We start from the raw sequence: 22823 nt of genomic DNA on the forward strand, positions 1-22823 counted from the left end.
CACAGCCCTGCCAGGAACCTCCTGAGCCACCCTGAGCCACCCCAGACACAGCAGCAGCCCCAGGGAGCTCCACATTCCCGCAGGATTCCCCTCGCCTTCTTTCTGCCTGATGGCACAAGAACAATGGTGTGTGTGCCTTTTGCCTCTTCCTTTTCAGAGTTAAAGAACAAACACAGACCTCAGAACTCACTGAGTGTCCCAGAACACCATCCCTCACTGCACTGAAGCTGCACAGGAGGGTAATTTCTCATCATGGAGGGAGCACCAGCACCAGTGCAGGGTCTCTGTCTGCCACTGTCTGCACGATATTAATGTAGAAAATAATATATTGGCTGGAATCAATACTTGCCTGACTCCTCCATCCATCAGCCCCCCCTCCATTTGATAAAAGTCCTTCCATGTCACGTTTCCCCAGACTGATGAGATCACAGCACCTCTTCCCAGCATGAGTGATGGTGTGGGGATGTGTAATTGCCCAATAAATCACACCCTCCGGATCAAAGAGCTCAGATCCTCTGGGTGCCAAGGAGGCACAGCAAACATCATCAAATACAATAAGTTAATTAATTGCTGCAAGATTTTTGCCACCTTGAGACAGGTTGAGCGTGACTTGTCACACACAGATCCCCTGAAAGAGCCAGGCAGAACCTCAGGACTGCTCTGAGCTGGGAATTCTGTCCCTCCTGGCTGCAGGACTGCTCTGAACTGGGAATTTTGTCCATCCTGGCTGCTCCCATCCCTGTCCCCAGCACAGCCCAGCACCAAGGAGCTCCTTCAGCCACAATCTCCGAATGTGAGCTCAGGAAAAAACCCCACGGCACCCAGAACCCTCTGCTTTACAAACATCTGATTCCAAACCCTTTAATCCTTTCTGTCAGCGCTGCAAGATCAGGTATTAACATCTCTGTAACCTCTTGTTCTAATTAAGACAGCAGATCTTTGGAACTCACCTCCCCAGCAGCTTCAAAGCCGACACTGACAGGGCACTGAAGTGTTTGTGCTTTTGGTGAGTGGCCCTTGTAAAACAGAAATGATAATGAACACACCACAGGAAGCTTTAATAAAAGCGTGCAGCCATTAGCAAGGGGATTTGGGCTGGAAAAATCCCAGGTTTAGCTTTGGGAGATTCCCAGGCTGGTGCTGTGGGGAGCAGGCACTGCTCCCAAACGCTCTGCAGAGTTTGGGATGCTCTGCCCAGCCCTGCCCTCCCCACACAGCCCCGACCTGTGTGTCCCAAACGTGCCTGGGGACAGCAGGGACAGCCAGGAGAGCCTGGGCAGCCACGGCAGGGCCAGGGAAACCCAGGAGCAGGAATTCTGCCCTCCTGGGGGCAGTGGGAGGATCTCACATGGACACAGACCCCATGGTGTAATACTTAGTATTTAATACCTAGTATTTAGCATTTAGCATCTAGTACATAGAATTTAATATCTGGCATTTAGTATCTAGTATCCAGTGTCTAGAATTGAGCATTTAGCATTTAGTATCTAGGATTTAGTATTAAGTATTTAGCATTTAGTACTTAGTATCTAGCATTTAATATCTAGTATTTAGTATTTAGTATCTAATATTTAGTATTTAGTATCTAGCATTTAGTATCTAGTATCTAGTATTTAATATTTAGTATCTCACATTTAGTATCTCATATTCAGTATTTAGTATCCAGCATTCAGTATTTAGTATCTAATATATTTAGTATTTAGTATCCAGCATTTAGAGCCCCTTCTGAGCCAGGTTTGCGGCAGTCAGAGGTTCCTCCCCTCTGAGCACCGGGCACAGCACACGGGACTGAAGGAAACTGAAATCCCAAAAGCTCCTTAGGACTTGGCTGGTTTTTGCTCGTCTGCCATCAGAGGCTGAGCACTTTCTCCTCCTGCAGCTCGAGAACCGCGGCTACGGGGAAAGGGAACAGCAAAAATGTCAAAATGGGTTTGGAATCAACATCCCCAAGTCCCTGCACGAACTCCTGGTGGCACTGGGAGCTCCCCACGCTCCCCTTCCATCCGTGCAGCAGCCAGGCGCTCAGACAGAGTGAAAAACCAAGAAAACAAGAGAGGAAAAGGAAGGAAAAGCCTCGATTTTCTCACACAGCTCATCCAGCCCTCCCCCAGCCCAGCTCCCATTTCTGTGCTGCTGTCCCAGCACAGGCTTTGCTGCAGGGAGCTCCCTGTTTGCACAAAATTCACTTTTCCCTCCTCATCTGCATCTCCTTCACCTGCTGGGTGTGCCCAGAGCAGATTTCAGTAAAATTTTTTGGCCACAGACATTCAGCTCTTTATCCCTACTCTGCCCTTGGCCAAGATGAAGAATTAAAAAATAAAAAAATAAAAAATTAAAAAAAACGAAGCTAAAACACACAAAGAATTAAAAAAAACAAAAAAACAAAAAAACAAAAACAAACTCAGGGGAGAAAAAATCTCGGTGGGGAGAATAATTCAGTTGGAAATTTCAGTACTTTTCCAAACTTCTCTGTTGGATTTCACTCCATGCTGGTCTCTCCCAGATTAACAGAACACTTGGCCAAGTTAACCTTTGGAAAGGTTCTTCTATCGATCTGACATTCCACAGACATTTACATTTCTTGGAGGGAGGGAGAGGCAGGGAAGAAAATTAAATTACTTTGCTCAGTGATCTTAATTATCTGAAATAATTATCTCCAGTCAATTCTCAAACAAGAACTCTCTGGAGAGCTGTGCATTTCAGTTTGGATAGAGCAAAAGGAATTGAGTCCAAAGGAACACATTTTGTAACTTATTTAGAAATACCTAATTAACCATCTGAGCGAGGAACCCAATCAGGGTTCCTCCATTGCACTTAATTATTAAAAGCCATTTGTGGGGAGACACAAAAGGAGGGGTTTAAAGCAGCTCTCTGTGCCTCAAGAAGTAATTTTAGCAAAGAACTGAACGAGTTGTGTGCACAGGGGCGATGTGCCTGTTTGGGGGCCACTCGAGGCATTTCCATGACTTGTGTGGGATTCGTGGAGAAGCCAAACTAAGGATGCTCCTCCTGTAAAATCCAATTAATAACTCGGAGCTCCCGGCAGGGCTGGCTCTCACACAGCCCGGGTGGAGAAGTCCAACAGGGTTTATTCGTGGAGCTGGGATGGGTCCCCACCACCTGGAGCTCCTCTCCTGAATTTCCCCCGCAGAGCTCAGCCCACCCTGCCAGCCCCCGAGGTGATCCCAGCATTAAAAACAGGGGGGTGGTTCGGGGTTCAATCAAAGCAAACAAATTGCTAAAAATAAATTGGTGGCCCATCTGTTGCCAGGCAAGGAATTCAGCCTCGACAGTCGGGGAAGGGGATGAAAGGCTGCAATAAACACCTTGAAATGGATATCTGAGAAATTCTGTGGCCTCGGGAAAATGGAATGGTTTTCTCTTCCTTCTCGTTTAATTCGTTTTTCCTGAGGGGAAGAGCGAGTGTGGGTTTGTACAGCGTGGGGAGAGAAGCAAACAAACACTGAGATTAGGAATGTTCCAATGAACTTCTGCTGCTAAACAGGATTTGAGGGGCAGGACGTGCTGCAGGGGGGCTGGGGGTGAGCACGGAGCCAGCCCAGGCTCTGCTGTGTCCCCACAGCATCCCAGGGACCTCCCTCATCCTCCCCGCACCAAAAACCATCCTGTGGCAAACCCTCTGCTCAGAGAGTCAATATTGTGCAGCTGTAATGTATCTTTTTGCAATGTATAGTGCATTATTTTTTTATTATTATTATTATATTACATTATTACAGTACAGTATAGTATTATATATATAATGTATATTTTTGTAATGTATACTACAATATTATTATTATTATATTATATATTATATTTATATTTTTGTAGTGTATATTGCATTATTATATTATTATTGCATTGTATTGCATTGTATTGTATTATATTGTATTATATTATTATATCATATATAATATGTATATTTTTGTAATGTGTATTGCATTATTATATTATTATTGCATTGTATTGTATTGTATTGTAATATATTATATTATATTATATTATATTATATTATATTATATTATATTATATTATATTATATTATATTATATTATATTATATTATATTATATTATATTATATTATATTATATTATATTATATTATTATATAATATATAATGTATATTTTTGTAATGTATATTACAGCTGTAATGCAATATTTTGGGCTGTAATGGCCACTCTGGCTGCAGCTCTGGAGAAATCCAATTCTCCCAGGGAGAGGCAGAGCAGCATCAGCGCCTGTGAGGGGTTTGGGCAGAGAGAGCAGCACAGAGCCTGTGCCCACCCTGAGCTGCTGAGGGGTGCAGGGACCCCTCCCAGTGTCCCCCAGATCTTATTCAGAATTTGGGGTTTTTTCTTTCTTTGTGTTGTTAATAAAGCTTTTCTTTCATACCCTAGTAAGTTTTAAACCTACCTTGCTTTAACTCCTAATTCTATCTCACAGCAGAAAATCGGTATATTGAAATAAAGAAACCTAAACTTTCACATTCCCTGTGCTCAGTGTGAAGCCGTTCCCTTGTCCTGTCCCTCCAGGGTCCCTCCAGGGTCCCTCTCTGGGGTCCCTCTCTGGGGTCCCTCTCTGGGGTCCCTGCAGCCCCCCCAGCTCTGGGAGGTTCCCTGGGCTCTCCCTGCAATCTGCTCTTCTCCACACCCCCCCTCCCATCCCATCCCATCCCAGTCCAGGGCACGTTCCCAGTGCTGGTGGCCACCAGGGCTGGGGACAGGCTTGGGGGTGACATCCAGAGCTCCAGGCAGGGCTGCCGGGGTGCAGTCCCCAGTGTCAGGAAAATCCTGCTTTTCTCAGCCCTCCCACACTCTGAGATGGACTCTGAGGCTGCTCCTGAAATGTTTTGTCATCTCTCTTCCACTTCCCCGCAAGCTGATGAAAAAAAAGCACAAATCCCTCCGACGTGTTGTCTTCCCAGCTCCTGATATGTTTTGGCTACTTGCAGAGAGTAAGAGGAGTCTTTGGAGCAGATGTGAAATTCAGCTCTTGTTTCCTCGCTTGTCATCACTCAGAAAGCAAAACAAACACTTCTGCTCGTGCAGAACCAGCCCTGGTGTGCTGCTCTGTGCTGCTCCTCCCCAGCCACCAGGGCTCCCCCCTGTCCTCGTCCCAAATTCTTCAGAACCTGCTGAGAAGCAGCAGAGATCAAGATAGTGTTGGTGTATCACTTACAGGAGGGTTTTTTGTTTTTTTTTTCCTCATGTTCTTAAGCCTGTAATCACAGATAAAATAGAAAAAAAAAAAGTGATTTAAAGCTGCTGTGTGGCCCGGGAGGAAAAAACCTGAACTGAAACACGCATAATCCTGTATGAGACAAGCCCAGAGAAATGTAATTGGATTCTTCCCCAAACCAAATTCTACAGTACAGTTATCTCCTTGATTATTTACTGCTCACAATAATAAGCTGACAAAGAAAAATTGCTCCTGGAAAAGTCTTCCAGGCAGATCTCACCATCCTGAAAGATTTCTTTGGCTGGGAATGCCTTAATAGGTCTGGGTTCTAACAGCAATCACAAGGTGTGAAAGGAATGGCTCTGGAAATTCTGAATTCCACGGCTCCTGTTGCCTTCTTTGGAACAACTGAGGTGTTGAAGCTTCTCCCCAGTGGGGCCAGGGCAGGGAGGTGCCAGGGCCCAGTCAGAGGTTCTGGAGGTTCCCTGGGGGTCCATTCCAGCTGTGCTCCTGGTCCCAGGGGAAGTTTCCAGGGAATCCCAAAGCTCTGGGAGCTGCACCCAGAGCAGCCCAGAGGGCAGGACATGAAATAAAACCTAGCACAGCCCCAGGCTGCACCCAGAGGGCAGGACATGAAATAAAACCCAGCACAGGCTGTACCCAGAGGGCAGGACATGAAATAAAACCCAGCACAGCCCCAGGCTGTACCCAGAGGGCAGGACATGGAATAAAACCTAGCACAGGCTGTACCCAGAGCAACCTAGAGCTGCAGGACATGGAATAAAAACCAGCACAGGCTGCACCCAGAGGGCAGGACATGGAATAAAACCCAGCACAGGCTGTACCCAGAGGGCAGGACACGAAATAAAGCCCAGCACAGCCCCAGGCTGCACCCAGAGCAGCTCTCCCACCCTCCCAGGCAGGGATGGGCACTCCCTGGGTGCCTGTCCCAGGATGAGCAGGGACTGCAGGGCACGAACTTCCCAGAGCCTGCAGCAGCCACGGCTCCCGGAGCCTCCCCGGATGCACTAAATGAAGTTTTGCTCTTCACGGCTGCATAATTAACCCCTTGAGTAAACATCTATTCAAACCTGCATAATTAGCACTGAATTTTTCAAAAGGCTAATGAAAGGCCCTTTTAGGTCCCTAATTGGCTTCCTCTTCGTCAGCTCTGGGTATGAGCTGTCAGCACAGCACGGGAAGGGCTCTGTGCATTGGGAATGGGAGGCTGGAATTCCACACAGGATGGCCAAGGGTGCCCAGCCAGCCTCTCCTCGTGGGGACTCTCCCAGCAAACATCACTCAGGCTGGGGAAATTCAGCCCCAAACCCCCAAAGTCTGACTGCTGGGTAAATTTTGGGGGGGTGGTTTGTACAGGGTGTTGGGATGTGTCCCAGAAAAGCAGTTTTCTATGGAAATGATGGAGATACAAGAGATGGAATTATTTAGGGACAGATAATGAAGCTGTGCTGTAAATGTGCCACTGAATAGGGTAATTAACAGTAATGCTCATCAGGAGCTAATTACATGATTCTTTGCCATTTTTTAATGAATAGTTGCCATGTAGTTTCCTGGACCAGAATTCCCAGGTTAAGGAGAATGTGCAAAACCTGGGGCTGAGTTCCATGGGTAACTCATTCACCAGTTTATCCACTGAATTTTTAAAAATAAAGCCTGGAAAAAAGAGCAGCACTTTCCAATTGAAACTCAAAGAATCAGCATCCACACCCACCTCAACTCATCCCCAGTCATGCCATGAATGGAGGAGCCTCCCTGCTTTACAGAATCCCTGTTTGAGGGCAACAAGAAAAGCAAATCACACTCCCAGACTGAGAAGAATGCATTCTGGAATCGCACATCATTGCCCGGAGTTCTGCTACGATGACTTCCCCTGGCCAGCTGTTCAAAACCCCAACTGCACCAAAGTGTTCGTACAAAACTTTTCCTTCCGAGGGCTTTTCCCCGCTGGTTCCCTTTTGCTGCCGAGGCCAGGTGGCTGCATTGGCTGTGCTGCAGTGCTCCCTGCTGGCACCGGAGCTCCTGGGCTGCTCCAGCTGGGCAGGGCTGTCCCCGACCCTGGCACACAGCCACAGAACGCTTCAGCTCGGGAAGGAGCCTCGGGGACATCGAGCCCAACGCCAGCAGTGCCACAGCCACCAGTGCCCACGTCCCCAAGGGCCACCTGGGGCTGCCAGGGGCTGCAGCCAGACCCAAGGCTCCCAGCTCCAGGAAGAGCCAGGCACTGCCAGCCCTGGCTCTCTGCATTCAGGGTGTCCTGACTCAAAATCCTCTGCCAGAAAACCCCCCTGGGCACACAGGTCCTGCCTGAAGGGCCCTGTTCCCTTCTCACAGAGGGTTTGGGTGGGAAGGGATATTAAAGATTATCTATTTCCAATTTCCCCTGTCCCAGGCTGCTCCCAGCCCCAGTGCCCACCTGGCCTTGGGCACTGCCAGGGATCCAGGGGCAGCCACACACCCTCCCAGGGAGGAATTCCCTCCCAACATCCACTCGGAATCTTCTCTTATTTAGTTTAAAACCACTCCTCCTTGTCCTCTCACCAGCTGCCCCTGTAAAAAGTCCCTCTCCATCTCTTTTATGACACTCAGGGGATATATATATATATATATATATATATTTCCTTTCCTCACTCTTTGCGTGTTGCAGGTGTTGGTCCCCAGGGATGGGGACACCAGCACTGTCCCCCCATGCACAGGGGCTGCTGTGCTGAACATTCTGCTGCTTCCCTCCCACCCCCTGGCTGTGATTCCCAGCAGCACAGCCAGCAGTGCTCTGGCTCTGCTGCCTTTGGTTAATAATTGCTATTTTAGCTCGAGCCCACGGAGAGCTCTGCACGAGTCCCTGAGCTGCGTTGCTGCTGTCCCAGATTTCCATCAGGCAAGGTCAGGAGCCACCATCTCCATCGATTCCTGCTGAGCAGAGCCCTCGGGGAGCTCTCCCCCCTCACTCCTGCAGGTTGTTGGTGTTTTTCTCTCTTTCTGAAGGCCAGGCTCTGAGCTCGGCCATGTGGGAACGCTGCAGTGAAGAGCTCTGCTCTCCTTCCCTTCTCTCAGCAATGTTTGCTCCCCTGCTGCAGTGGGGCTCTCGCTGTGCATTCCTGGCACATTTACAGCCAGTTCTGCCAGGGCAAGGCAAGGCGTGGGCACCCAGGGGCTGCAGCACGGGCACAGCTCCCTTTGTGCTCCTCCCCTGTGCCCGGAGCTCCTCCAGACCATCCCAGCATGGCTGTGAACCTCCTGATGAACCCCGCGATAAACCCTCCAAAAACCCCCTCATAAACCCAAATAAACCCCTCTAATAAACCAAATAAACTCTCTAATAAATCTCCTAATAAATCCCCCCGAACCCCCCTAATAAACCCCTTAATAAACCTAATAAACCTCCCAATAAACCCTTTAATAAACCAAATAAACCCCCCAAAACCCCCTCATTAGCCCCTCTAATAAACCCCCTAATAAAGTCCCTCACATCACTCTGACTCTGGTGTCTCCCCCAGCACTGGGAATGGTTCCCTCTCACTCCCCAGCTGAGTCCTTACAGTGATTTTTATTTTTTTTTTTTTTTGTAAAATCCATTCAAATTCCACCTAAAGCCTGCACTAAAGGAGACCTGCACGTTCAAACCACACCCAGGAATCCTGACCAAAATCCCAGTGGAGTTCCCAGAGATGGAGCCTGACCAGCAGGGACAGGACCAACCCCAGAGAGCCTCTGCCTTGGAGCCAAGCTACTGAGGAAAAGATATCGAGAAAAAGAATGGGATTTTCAAGTATTGCCTCAGAGCTGATTTATTCCTGACATAAAACTAAACTTCCCAATGATATGGACTTTTTCCATGCATTATTCTAGATGGCAGTGTAAATCAACTGAGAATGCAGTCAGTAAAGTTGTTATTGCCAGCTCTAAAACTCCCACACTATAGAAAAGATTCAAAGAATTATTAATATTTCCTCTATTCATGTGCGCTGTGCTTGAGCAGGCACTCACAGGGAGGTTTGGGAAGTCGAAATCGAGCCATTGTAGGGGCTGAAAGAGCCCCGAGCCGGGGGCATGGAGATGAACCCCGCTCGCTGATTGCTCTGCACGGCTTTGTGCTGTTTGCAGGCTCTGGATGAGGAGCATCCCCTGCCCAGGGCTGAGCTCCTGCTGGCACAGCCCATCCCAGAGCAGCCCCACAGAGCTGCCAGCACCTCACAGCCATCCCAAGGGGCGGCTTTCCAAGCCCCGAGCCCTCGGGGGTTCGTTCGAGGAAGGCAAATTCTCTTTGCATCCCTCCGGGGATGGGTCAGCAGCAGACGGAGCAGGGGCGAGGGGCGGCTGCTGCACGCCCAGCTCCATCCTGAGCCTGGGGCATCTGGGACTGCCAGCCCTGCTGCGTTATCCCCCTGCCCCTGCCGACTCCCTGGTTACCATCTCGGCTCCATCTCCTCCTCCTCCTCCTCCTCACCGAGCTCTAATCCCCGCAGACTCGGAGCTGAGCGCCGCCAGCCAACAGGAGTTGCTTTGTCTGTGCTGACTTGGGTAAGCAAAAATATTCTTTCCTTACGAGCCATTTGCTGTTCCTGCTCTTGCAGTGAAGCAGGTGGGAGCCCTGCTCACCTGCTCGGCGTTAAAATGGGTTTTATCTTGTGACAGGGAAATACCAGAGGACTTCTCCTCCGTAGTATCTTCCAGCACTCGTGTTGCATTCAGCAGTTTCATAGAAAGCTGCCTCTGATATTTTACAGCCAAAGTATTGTAGGGAATCTGGGATGTTTGTAATGAAAATGGAGATTTTGCAAGTGCTCCCCAAGTTGCCTTGGCATGGATGGTGTGGTGGGAGGGATACAGGAGCTTTGAGCTGGGTTTGTTTTTAATGGCGAGCTCGTGGTTTCAATTTCTTGTTCTTTTGTCCCTGACCACGGAGGCTGCCCTGGCACTTCATTCATTCATTCATTCACATGCAGATTTGCTTGCTTCGCTGTGGTTTTTTGGTTTTGGTTTTTTTTTTTAGATCAAAGCTCTTTGAATTTGCATTCTCTTTTTTTTCCTATAAACTTTTAATTCCAAAGGCAAACCCCTGAAAGCTGCATGTCTGCTCCCCCTGCCCATGGAAGTTTGTCACGAGACCATTAATCATGACTTACAATCATTCTGCTAATGCAGAGCATCCATTCAGGAGCAGGGTCTGCCTGCTGATGGATTTGTTGCTGTGGGATGTGGAAGCAGAACAAATTTCCTCAGGAAAGATTTAAGCAAGGTCATAATAACATCCCCTGCACTCTGATCAGACAGAGCAGAGCAGTTTGTTGGCTCGGGCTGTGGGAGAGCCCAGAGGTCAGACATTGATATCAGACTTGTTTATTATCTCCTAGCTCTGATAGAAACTCAGCTGAAGCCCCCAGTGTTGCTGTGTTTGTTGTGGTGGGGAAAGGGGAAGCTCCACAGCTTAAAGCCGTGTTGTGCACTTCATCCTCGGCTCCAGAGCTTCTCACCTGCATTAATTAATGAGCTTTTCAATCTCATTACACAACCACAGCACAAGGTGTGCTTGCTCTGCCAAGAGGTGAACGGGCTAAAGGGCACCACAACCCCTTGTTGGGATCAGGGGCTAAAATAATGGGATTTCCCAGTGCCCATGGGTGCCCTGGTGTGCATCCCCCTGCTGGGCTGGGTGTGTCCCCAGGCACACCTGGATGGGGCCAGGGTGGAGCTGCCAGGGCAAGGAGGGCAGGGTGAGATGGGCACAGGCAGGGCAGGAAAAGCTGCCAGCCCCAGCACCAGGTGTTTGCCCAGCCCTGCCGTGTTCTCTCTCCTGTGGGGCCTCTCCAGCTCAGGGAGCCCATCCAGAAAGCCAGGTTTGGGCACCAGCAGTGGGAAAGGTGAGGGCATGAAGGGCACAGGGTGCCCAGAGCAGCCCAGGATCCCTGGTGGTGCCCAAGGCCAGGCTGGAGCACCCTGGGACAGTGGGAGGTGTCCCTGCCCAGGACAGGGGTGGCACTGGGTGGATTTTGAGGTCCCTTCCCACCCAAACCATTCTGGGGTTTTGGGATTGTTGCACCAGAGCTTGAAGGAATAATAAAAGACAAACAACAAATACATCAAAGGCTGCATTGTGACCAACTGCTGTGAAGTGCAACAGGTGAGGTAAGCAGAGTGAGAGACAACGATGAGCTCCCAGAGACCCCGGGAATTCACGTTCTCCTGATCCCACAATCGTGGCTGGACCCAGAGGCTGCCGTGCCCTGCACCAACCCCTGGGCAAACTCTTCCCCAAAAGAGACAAAAGCACGGCAAGGAAGTGATCCAGGAGGAGCAAAGTGGGGCAGGTCCATCACCTGAGCACACACAGAGTCACAGGACTGGGGTTGGAAGGGACCTTAGAGATCATTCCACCCCCCTGCCATATGCAGCTTCACATCTCAGGAGCTCAAACATTGCATTGTTTTGCTCTCAGAATAGCAGCATTGACTCCCCTTCCTCGCAGAGAGGCGAGGGCAGGCAGGAAATGACTTGCTGATGATGGCACAGAAGAACTGAGAAAGCAGGAAATCAAATCCACGTGTAGGGAGGGAGGGCTGCTCACACAGCCTGTCCCCAGCACCAACTGCCACACAGAGTGACAGCAGGAGCAGCTCTGAGAGGGGCAGATGATTCACAGAACGAGGAAAACATGATACTACCTTCCCTTGGGAGCAAAACCCGCTTCAAAATAAGGAACTTGTTGAATTCACAAGGAGTTAAACATCAAAATTCTCTGGGAATGGAACTGAAATGAGCCAGGACTGGGAAAATTTAACCCTTGGGTTGAATGGGCCAAATTCTCAGAACTGAGTGTCCATCACCCAGTGTCCCCAGGGGTGGGGACAGCCAGTGCAGGAGGGTCTCTGTGCCCTGTTCCCTCTGTCCCACGGAGCTGGTCCCAACCAGGACGTGCTCCAGCACAGGAGCCCAAAATGCCACTTGTCCCCAGGGCCAGGCTGACCTACTTGGGTTTTTTTTCCTCTTTTTTTCATCTCATATTCTCTGGTTGACAGCAGCCTGGGAGGGGAATGGAGAGTTCCTCTCAATTTTCCTGTCACTCAGCACCAGCCCGCTGATCTTTATTTGGAGTGGATAAAACTCACCTGCCATCCCCAGCTGAATGTCTCTGCCAGTAAATTCCCTTTCTGTGATATTCCAGATCTGTAGATTTGGGATGGGCAGGTGACTGCAAAGAAAACATTGTTTAGGGATTTAAAATAATTGGCAGAAAGGTTTCTGCTGATTGATCAGCATTTTTGTGAAGGACTTTTCACCTTCCCTGCTTTCAAACAGCAGGATAAAGCTGGGTTCTAGAAGGAATTTCTGTATTTCTGTGAATTACACAGGCATCAGAAACCAGGAGGTAAATAAAGGTCAAGTTCAGGAGGCCTTTGGTGATTTTATGGACTGAAGCCTTTAACTGTTTACAATCGAGTCGATTTTGGTTTCAATAATGTTAAATTAACCTTTAAAAATTGTGTCAAGGAGCTGAAAACCCTGCAAACGTGCTAATTAAGGAGATAAAGTAGGTTCAGGAGGAATCCAATATCTAAGCTGTCTCTCATGAAAAAAGACCTTTCAGCTTTTTCTCTGCTTTAATACTTCTGCCTTTTCCAGAGGGATAAAAAAACATCCACGAAAGCTTTTGCTTTGTCTTCTGAAGTCTCAGCTGTGTCCCACAGCCTTGGGCTCCCTTCCTGCTCTGGGAAGGGGATGTTCCCCATGTCCAGGGATGTTCCCCAGTCCCAGGGATGCTCCCCATGTCCAGGGATGTTCCCCAGTCCCAGGGATGTTCCCCAGTCCCAGGGATGTTCCCCATGTCCAGGGATGTTCCCCATGTCCAGGGATGTTCCCCAGTCCCAGGGATATTCCCCATGTCCAGGGATGTTCCCCATATCCAGGGATGTTCCCCATGTCCAGGGATGCTCCCCATGTCCAGGGATGCTCTCCGTGCCCCTGCTGCCCAGGGTCACTTTTAGATCTCCTTTTCCCTCATCTCCAGGTTCCTCTCTCACCTTCCAGTGCCCCTCCAGCCCTTAGAGCTGATCTCCTTACGGGTGCTAAGAGGTTTGTGGATCATTTTCCACCTCCCAGACCTTGGGCAGCTCTAATTCTGATGGAGCCGGGGAGTCCTGGGCTTCCTGCAGGCACACAGCCCGTCAGTGACCTCTCCCCCTGCTCCTCACAGCGTCCCCTGGTTCCACTCTGGAGGAGATGGGGCGCAAGGAGGAGGATGGCAGCGGCTCCTGGAAGAAGCAGACCAGCAACATCCGCAAAACCTTCATCTTCATGGAGGCCCTGGGATCGTGAGTACCGTCCCCAGAGCGCTGGCCCTGGGCAGCAGCAGCCCCAGTCCCGGCTCCCCAGACCCTCCTGGCCCTGGCCAATGTCCCAGGGACCCCCTGCCCTCCCCTGGGGCAGACAGGAACGGGTGAGGGGGTGCCCAGGATGGTCCTGCTGCCATTCCTGGCACGATTCACCCTCCCCAAAGACCCCCAGATCCCCCTGCCCTCCCCTCCAGCCCCTCTGACCCCGAGGGATCCTTGCACCAGGAGGTTTTTGCCCCTCTCCTGCCTGTCCCTGCTGCTGCAAGGTCAGAGGAATTGCAATAACAAGTCGTATATTTAGCTCAGGAGCCCTGACTCAGTTGGGGAATGAAACAAAAACAAGGATGTTGGAGTTGTACAATCCTTCCCTGTGCGTTAACAGCTTAATTTGCCTATTCATGGGGATGAGACAACAAAACATTTCCAAGGTGCTGGGGGAGGAATTGAATTACCTCCACCAGCAAGTTCTGTCATGGACAAATTTTCTGTGACTTCCGAGCCCATGACAAAGCTCCCGAAGAAGCAGCTACTCCCAATTCTGTGCCTTGTCAGCCTCAGAGATTAATTGAATTATCCAGCAGCTTTCACTAAAGGAATGAGGTTAGAAAAAGCTTTATTCTCTCCTAGCTCACTTGTTGATTCATCATTTTTAATAAGGGGCATAATTATTATAAACTGTTTGGGACAGAGATGTAGAACAGATGCCCCAGCAGCTGATTTGTAGGTTGTTCATTTCCTACTATTGCTTTAATAGGAAAATTTACCATTAGAAATTGGGATTTATTTTTTTTTCCCCCACATGCATCGCTTCATCTCTCTGAAGAATTGAAATGAAGATTTGGGACTTTAAACCACCTCAAAGTTGTGATCACCTTCCCCCAGGGTCCCCAGCCCTGCCCTGCCCTCTGCTCCCTGCAGGCTTTGCAGGCTCAGAGCCAGCCCCGATTCATGACCCCAATTAAGGAGCTGCTGGATTGATGAGGATTAGTGAGGACTGGCCTGGCCCAGTGTCACTGTCACTGCCCCAGCCTCATGGCCAGCTCCCCAGGACAGAGCTGTAACAGGATTGGGGTTTTAGGCAGGTTATAAATACCTGCTCCTGCTCTCAGGGCTCACTGTCACTTTGTCACCGAGGGGAGCAGCAGCCTCTGCTGACAGGAGAACACCCAGAGGCTGAACTGAAAGATTAACTGAGGTTCTGCTGCTGTTTTGCATTTTAGACCTGCAGAATGTTGGGTGACACCAACCCAAACTGCAGCTCCCTGGTGGACTGTGCAGGATTAACATTTTCTCTACAGAAAACAAAAAGTGGGGTTTTATTTACATTGCATAACCTTGCCCTGAACATCCTAATTTTGGGGCTGCTCCAGTACAGTTCCAGCTTTAGAATCAGCATCCACCTGAAGTCCCCACCACAGAGTTTCCCTGTGCTATTTCCCCTCTCTGTCAGTGCCTCCCCATCCCCAAAGCAGCACCCTCTGAAATGCAGCTTCCCCCCCTCTCTGCAGAGGAGCCTTCTCAGAAGTTTTCCTGGTGAAGCAGAAAAGCACTGGCAAGCTCTTTGCTCTGAAATGCATCAAGAAGTCTCCTCTCAACAGGGACAGCAGCTTGGAGAATGAGATAGCAGTGCTGAAAAAGTGAGTGTGAGAGTCCAAGGAACATTCCTGATGTGCTGGGTACTTTAAATAAAGGCTTTGGTCCCCCACTGGTGGTGCCTGGTGCTCCAAAGCGAACTGGATGGGCATCAGTGATCCTCTGCAGGCAGGGGTGGAGCAGAGAGCACCCCAGTGAACTTTCCCTGCAGATTAAAGCAGGATCACTGCTGAGTTTTCCACCCCAGAAGCCCCTTCTGTCCTTGCCAGGATTTGTTTCTGACCCACATTTCCCTTTGCAGAATAAAGCACGAAAACATCGTGACTTTAGAGGATATTTATGAGAGCACAACCCACTTCTACCTGGTGATGCAGCTGTGAGTACCAGCAGAGCCATCTCGGGGCCACACAGAAGGACAGGGCAGGAGCAGGGGGATGTGTGGGATCCCAGCAGAGCCCAGAGCCCCTCCAGGGTCCCTTCACACACCCTCAGTGCCGAGGCTGGAACCAGCCCTGTCATTCCCGGGGGCTCCTGGGCCCATCCCGGGCTAACAGAGACTTTCTGAACCATGGTTGGGATCGATTTATGCAAATTAACTGCTCACAGTTTAGCGGGGCAGAGACAGAAGTATTTCTAATTAAAGCTGTGCCATGCAGGGTTTCTAGAAATGGAATGGGCACGTGTCAGCAGCAGGGGAAGAGCTCTGAGCACCCGGCTGCTGCTTGACTGCAAATTCAGGAGAGAACAAAACCCTTGTAAGGAACAAAACTACCTGTGGGGTGGAGCCTGAGGCAGGGCTGGGTACCTGCAGCTCAGCCCTCCCAGGATTTGCCTCAGAACCTCTCCCAAATCAGCCAGGTTTACCAGCAATCCTCACCGGGATCGCACCCGGGAGCACCCACCAGCCTCAGCCTCCCAAAAACTGCTGTGAAAGGAGCAGAACGCAGCTCACCTAAACGAAAAAAAAAAAAAAAAAAAAAAAAAAAAAAAAAAAAAAAGAGCATTGTTCACGTTTTTCCCAGTCCTGTTCTTTCTGAGCTGCCCTCTCCACAGGGTGTCTGGGGGAGAGCTGTTTGACAGGATCCTGGAGCGGGGCGTTTACACCGAGAAGGACGCGAGCCTGGTGATCCACCAGGTGCTGACAGCCGTGAAATACCTGCACGAGAACGGGATCGTGCATCGCGACCTGAAGGTGAGCCCTGCCCTGGCCCCACCGCCTCCTGCTCCTCTTTGCCATTTCCTACCCCAAATTTCACCCTCTGAGCACCCCCCCGTTGTGTTGCCAGCCCGAGAACCTCCTGTACCTCACCCCCGAGGAGAACTCCAAAATCATGATCACGGATTTCGGCTTGTCGAAAATGGAGCAGAACGGGATCATGTCAACAGCCTGTGGGACTCCAGGATATGTGGGTGAGCCAAGGGGCAGCAGTGGGCTTGGCTGGTGCATTTCCTGGAAAAAAGGGTTGTGCACATGCAGGGCATTGCCTGGGAGAAGGGAAAGAAATACATCAATATGTTGATAACAACGTCAGACTCACAGATGCACTGCACAGACCCTATAAACGAGTGTAGGGACTGAAAAATTTCAGTATTTTTAAAATGCAAAGAAAAGGGTAATTTTGAAGGCAATATATTTACTGAAAAAAATATTAAAATTATTTTAATGCAGTGGGATTTTGTTTCATTCCCACCAGACTGCATTGGCTGGATGCAGCTCCGTGGTTAAACCTCAGCACGCAGGCAGAGATTGTCTGTGGTTCTTTCTATACAGTGGCATAAAAAAGACACAAAAACCGCAGAGCAATTCAGCTGGGAGACGGGGCTGCTCCTGGCTGAAACTCCTGCTTTTCCCCGTGCTGGATAACTCATAATTGCTCAGAATTCCCCTTTGGTTTCGGTGTCCTGCAGCCCCCGAAGTGCTGGCCCAGAAGCCCTACAGCAAAGCCGTGGACTGCTGGTCCATCGGGGTCATCACCTACATCCTGTGAGTACGGGCAGCAGCAAATCCCTCCATTCTCCCCGAACTCCCCACGTCCCCCGGGCTCTGCGGCGCGGGGGCGATGCCAGACCTCCCCTTTTCCTGCAGAGCACTGAATTCCTCCCAAACACAGCAATTAAAGGGATGTGGGGATGCAGTGCAGGAGCGGGGATGAGAGGAATCGCGTTTGCTCTGTTCCGTGCCTCATCCTTTGCTTTGTTTTTTACCAGTTCCCTACAAATACCATCCCATCTTCCCGGGTACTTTTTGTTTCGTTTCCTCCCACACTGCTCAGCTCGGTACCAGCTGTGGCTTTGTCCTCTCGCTGCTGCAGTGAAGTTTTTAACTCTTTGGAGGGACAGCAGGGTGGGCAGAGCAGCTCCTCGGTCACTGCTGTCACTCCTCACTCGTGTGCCCTCCGTGGGCTGCAGAGGAGCCTGTGCCACTTCGTGGTGGCACTGAAGGGCCCCTGGCTCTCTGCTCTGCTCCAGGCTCTGTGGGTACCCCCCCTTCTATGAAGAGACTGAATCCAAACTCTTTGAAAAGATTAAGGAAGGCTACTACGAGTTCGAGTCTCCGTTCTGGGATGATATCTCCGAGTCAGGTAAAGCTCCGGGGCTGGGGAGCTCCACATCCCCTCCCACAGGCTCTGATCCCAAATCCCCAAACCAGCAGAGCCCCTGAACACCCTGTGCTGATCCCAAATCCCCAAACCAGCAGAGCCCCTGGAACCGTCTGTGCTGATCCCAAATCCCCAAACCCCTGAACTCTCTGTGCCAATCCCAAATCCCCAAAGCAGCCAAACCCCTGTGCTGCCCCAGCAGGGACGGGGAGGGCTGGAGCTCTGACCTGAGTCACTCCCTCACACGCTGGGAACGGTGGGGATGATCAGGGGCTCCATCTCCTCAGTGCTGGGGGATGATGCCAAAGCAGAGCTGCCCTGGCAGGGAGGGGCTGCTTGGAGCCCAGCTGAGCAGCATCCTCAGCTGAGGCCGTGGTTAATGTAATCTTGATTTTCACAAATGATCACTGAGCTCTGAGTGGGCTCAGATTTCCCTTGGAAGTGTCCAAGGCCAGGCTGGACAGGGCTTGGGGCTACCTGGGACAGTGGGAGGTGTCCCTGCCATGCCAGGGATGGCCCTGGATCAGCTTTAAGGCTCCTTCCAACCCAAACCACTCTGTGAATCTGTAAAAAGGGAAACTCTGGGGTTTTCTCCCCATTTTTTCCCTCTGTCCTTCACCAGCCCAAGCTGCTGGTGGAGCTCCCTGTGCACAGCTCACTGCAGGCAGCATCCTCACGCTTATTTCAACATCAATCTTTTATACAAACAAACAGACCTAGCGGGGGGTGTGCTGGGGTTTAATAACAAACATCACGATCCTTCCTGCAAGAAAAACAAGGGGAAAAAAGGGGAGAGATGTAACAGCTCTTCAGGGCAACTTCTAAATCTGCTCAGTTTGCACTTCATGGTTTTTAGGTGAATAATTCAACTCCAATTCACACAGGCTAAGAGTGAAGTTTGCTACATCCAGAGTTGATATTTTTCCACCTGGAGCCTGTCACAATGAGAGTTTTCCTTTACTGGAGTAATCACAGAATTACTGACATTGGAAAAGATCTCCAAGATCAAGTCCAGCCTTCGACTGAATCCCACCAAACCTCATCACCAAATACCAAATACCATCCACTCATCTCTGAGCACTTCAGGGATGGGGACTCCAATTCCTGACCACTCTTTCAGTGAAGGAATTTCTGCCAATATCCAACCTGAACCTCCCCTGGTGCAGTGACACAAACCCCTCCTCCTCAGGGCTCACCTCTGTGTTCATCCGGCAGCATTTCCCCTGTTCTGTGAGGATCAGCTCTGGGAAGAAGGAGGAGCTAACCTTGTCTCTGCTTTCCCCCCTTTCCCAAACAGCCAAGGACTTCATCCGGCATTTACTGGAGAAGAACCCAAGCGCGAGGTTCACGTGTGAGGAGGCTCTGAGGCACCCGTGGTGAGGGTCGGGGTGGCCACGGGGATTCTGCAGCCCCAGATTCTGTTCTGTGTGCTCCTGGGAGCAGGGGACAGCAGTGTCCCAGGATCAGGATTGTCCCCAGGATCAGGAGTGTCCCCAAGATCAGGATTGTCCCCAGGACAGGATTGTCCCGAGGATCAGGAGCATCCCGAGGATCAGGAGTGTCCCCAGAACAGGACTGTCCCCAGGATCAGGATTGTCCCGAGGATCAGGATTGTCCCGAGGATCAGGAGTGTCCCCAGGATCAGGAGTGTCCCCAGAACAGGACTGTCCCCAGGATCTGGATTGTCCCGAGGAACAGGCGTGTCCCAGGGTCAGGATTGTCCCCAGGATCAGGATTGTCCCGAGGATCAGGACTGTCCCCAGGATCAGGAGTGTCCCCAGAACAGAAGTGTCCCCCACCCCATCACTAACGTCACCGCCTCCCCCGCGCTCCAGGGCTGCCTCCTTCTTGTGTGCAAAGAAAGCAAACCATGAATAATTAAAGATGCAATTTGTGCATATTTGCCTCCACAAACAGAGGCAGAGGAGAAATCCCACCCTGAGCTTTCCCAGGCTTTGAAGTGTGTGTTTGTGTTACATTTTGTTGCTGTTTTTCCTTTGGGTTTAATTATTGCTGATTGAACGTACAAAGCAGTTCAGTGCTTCCAGAATGTGGAATGCCTTACAAATGCCATCTGCCTACGAGCCCATTTTCTTCTCTTCCATCTGCAGGATTAATGGAAATACAGCCCTTCACCGTGACATCTACCCATCTGTCAGTGCTCAGATCCAGAAAAACTTTGCAAAGAGCAAATGGAGGGTAAGTGGCTGCTGCCGGGAGCCCACAGCCATTTCACCAACAAATACCAGCTGGTGTCAGCCAGCACTGAGCAGGGCTTCAGCTGCTGGGGAAGCACCCAAAAACTGGGATGCTCCAAAGCTGGATCCTCCAAAGCTGGAATTGCCTGCAGTCGATGTTCAGGGGGTGTTTGGAGCGATATTCCTGCTGCAAAGTGCTGTTTCCAATGTGCCCATCCCAACCAGGCAGTGCTGGCAGAGCTGTGCTGGTGTCACCTGGGGGTGGGACAGGGGACAGTGTCCTGCCATCAGCACCTCACCAATGGCTTTGTCTCCTTCCCCAGCAAGCCTTCAACGCCGCGGCCGTCGTGCACCACATGAAGAAGCTGCACATGAGTGGCCATGGGGCAGCCCAGGGCTCTGTCCCTGTCCCCGAGAGCTCAGAGCCCCCCAGGGCCAGCAGCCCCACGGGGACCCCCCTGCCAGCAGCGCCAGGAGATGACAAGGACACGGCACAGGGGCACCCAAACCCACCCAGAGCCACTCGGGACATGGGAGCAGAGGAGGAAAAGCTGCCAAGCCCCTCGGAGGAGGGACCCCTGCCCGGGGACAGCAGCTTGACCCCACCAGACACCCACAGCCCCCCAGAGGAGGGACCCCTGCCAGGGGACAACAGCCTGACCCTGCCAGACACCCACAGCCCCCCAGAGGAGGGACCCCTGCCCGGGGACAGCAGCCTGACCCCACCAGACACCCACAGCCCCCCAGAGGAGGGACCCCTGCCCGGGGACAACAGCCTGGCCCCACCAGACACCCACAGCCCCCCAGAGGAGGGACCCCTGCCCAAGGACAACAGCCTGGCCCTGCCAGACACCCACAGCCCCCCGGGCAGGAGCTCCTGTGGCTGCAGCCCCTCCTGCGTGGGCCATGAGAAGACAAAGGCGTCCTCCTGCTCCGAGACAGTGCTGCTCAAAAAGTCTTCAAAATCCCAGTAAGTGTCCAGGTCATTCCCATTAACTTCCAGTGAATTGTGTGGGAATGGCCATCCCTGGAAGGGGATACCTGGCACTGGCACAGGTGCAGGGGAAGGGGAGGGAAGAGCCAGGGCTTTGTTTGGCTGGAAGCTGTGCCCAGCCCAGGCTCTCCTGGGTGTCCCAGCACAGGGTGAGCAGGGTGCCCGGGCTGGGGCACAGCTCCCCAGGTTTTCCAGAACAGTGACCAGTGACTCACTGCTGGAGCTGAGTGCCCAGACCCTGCCTTGGCTGCAGGGGCTGCACCCAGCCCTGCCCTGCTCTCACAGCTGATGTGCATTGACACCACAGTTCCCCTACAGAACAATCCTAAATAATTACTGTTTCTCTTCTTTCTCTTCCCTCTCACCCATTCCCAACCAGTCACTTCAAGTCAGAGGTTCTTGTTCCAATGAAAACCAGCAAACACTCATCCCACTGTGGCACTGGGCAAACTGGAGTTTGTTTGATCATGTGATGGAGGCAGCCATGTGGTCAGAGGTGAGTGCCCTGCAATCCGATCATCGACTGCTCTTAATTAATCCAATTAGGGCAGGCAAAAGGGAAAGGCACAAATAGCACAGTGACAGTACATGAAATGAATGAACCCAGGTTTTCTGCAGGAGAAAAACCCTTTCCCCAAACCACCTCTCCAGCTCCACGAGGTTGCCCAGGAACGTGAGAGAGGAAGCCAAGCATGGCTTTGTCATACCCAACTCTCCAATGAGTTCAATGATGTTCAGCCAGGGCCCAGCTGTGGCCATGAGCAAAGGGTGACAGAACTGCAGCTCCAGGGCTCAGCACATCTCTGTTCCAGATCTGGCCCAGGCAGGCTTGAATGTGAGCAGAGCCCAGATGCTCCTTTTGTAAAGCAGAGGAAAATAATGCGAGTTTGATCCTGTTATCATTTGCACCACTTTGTGTGTGAGCAGGGAGGAGCTTTGCTGTTAGATCTGCTCGAAGGAATGTCCCCAAGGTGAGCTCCTGCTGGCAGAGCTCTCCTCCAAAGCACATCAAGTGAGCTCCCTCCTCTCATGTCCTGTGCCAGCCTCTGCTGATGAGGCTGTTTGAACAGGACTGAGACACGCAGAGGATTAACAGCAGAGACAAACGCGAGTGAGAGCCACTGCAGACTCCAAAGAGCTCATTCCAACAATCAGAGCTTTGGAAGAGCCCCCAGAGGGATCTGAGCTGTCCCCAGCCCCACAGCAGCTCATTAGCAGCACGATCTGCAGGCAGCAGGGCAGTGGAACAAAGCCCAGTCCTCACCCGGAATTCTCTCTCTTGCAGAACCAGAAGGGCTCTTTTCCTCTTTTCTGCACTTCAGAGCCAGCCAGCGCAGGACAGGAGGCTCTGCCCCAGCAGCAGCCCTGAGAGCAGTGCCCAGGGGCACAGCAGGGCCAGGAGCCATCCCTGCAGCGAGCTCGGGGTGTCTCTGGATCATTTCTGGATCATTCCAGCTGGGAGGAGGCTCGGGAAGGTCTGAGGCTCCTGCCCCACACCAGTGTACATTACCATAGGGCATCACCAGTGCTCCCAGCTTCTGTTTGCTGTACCTGTGTAGCTGTCAATGCACAAATGCACTGCACAACATCCACCCCACAAACCAAAGCCAGGCACAGCTTTACTCCCGTGGCAGCTCAGTTGTTTTTACAGCCCTCACCCCAGGCTTTGGCACTCTGGAGTTCAGCTGCACCAGGAGAGAACCTGCTAGAAACCTCCCTGTGTCTGACAGTAACACAGCAAGGTCTGAGCTCCCCTTCCAAGGCTGTAATTGCACAATGAACACTTGCTTAATAAAGCTGAGATTTGTTTTGTAAAGTGCCTCTTGGTTATTCATAGAAATCCGATGTGGAAATGGTCTGTTAAGTCCCTCCTAAAGCCTTCCCTGTGCATCCCAGACCTGCTCCTGCTGG

General features: G+C 51.2%; 1 protein-coding gene across 2 annotated transcripts; it reads left to right on the forward strand.

Annotated features, from left to right (window-relative positions):
* The first annotated feature begins 9134 nt into the window (after nt 1-9134).
* On the forward strand, nt 9135-22728 carry CAMK1G (calcium/calmodulin dependent protein kinase IG). Of its 2 annotated transcripts, none has more exons than XM_088180214.1 (13): nt 9135-9718; nt 13203-13506; nt 15036-15164; nt 15422-15496; nt 16174-16312; nt 16407-16530; nt 17029-17104; nt 17590-17702; nt 19018-19096; nt 19832-19919; nt 20242-20888; nt 21292-21408; nt 22198-22728. In XM_088180214.1, the coding sequence occupies exons 2-12, from the start codon at nt 13415-13417 to the stop codon at nt 21383-21385; spliced, it is 1656 nt and encodes a 551-aa protein (XP_088036340.1). In that variant the 5' UTR covers nt 9135-9718; nt 13203-13414; the 3' UTR covers nt 21386-21408; nt 22198-22728. The 2 variants fall into 2 exon arrangements, with proteins under 2 accessions (XP_088036340.1, XP_088036339.1); XM_088180213.1 differs by having other exon boundaries at nt 9138-9718; nt 13389-13506.
* The last annotated feature ends 95 nt before the right edge of the window (nt 22729-22823 follow it).

The sequence above is a fragment of the Sturnus vulgaris genome, chromosome 29, assembly GCF_052056855.1.
Source record: "Sturnus vulgaris isolate bStuVul1 chromosome 29, bStuVul1.hap1, whole genome shotgun sequence".
Taxonomy (NCBI): domain Eukaryota; kingdom Metazoa; phylum Chordata; class Aves; order Passeriformes; family Sturnidae; genus Sturnus; species Sturnus vulgaris.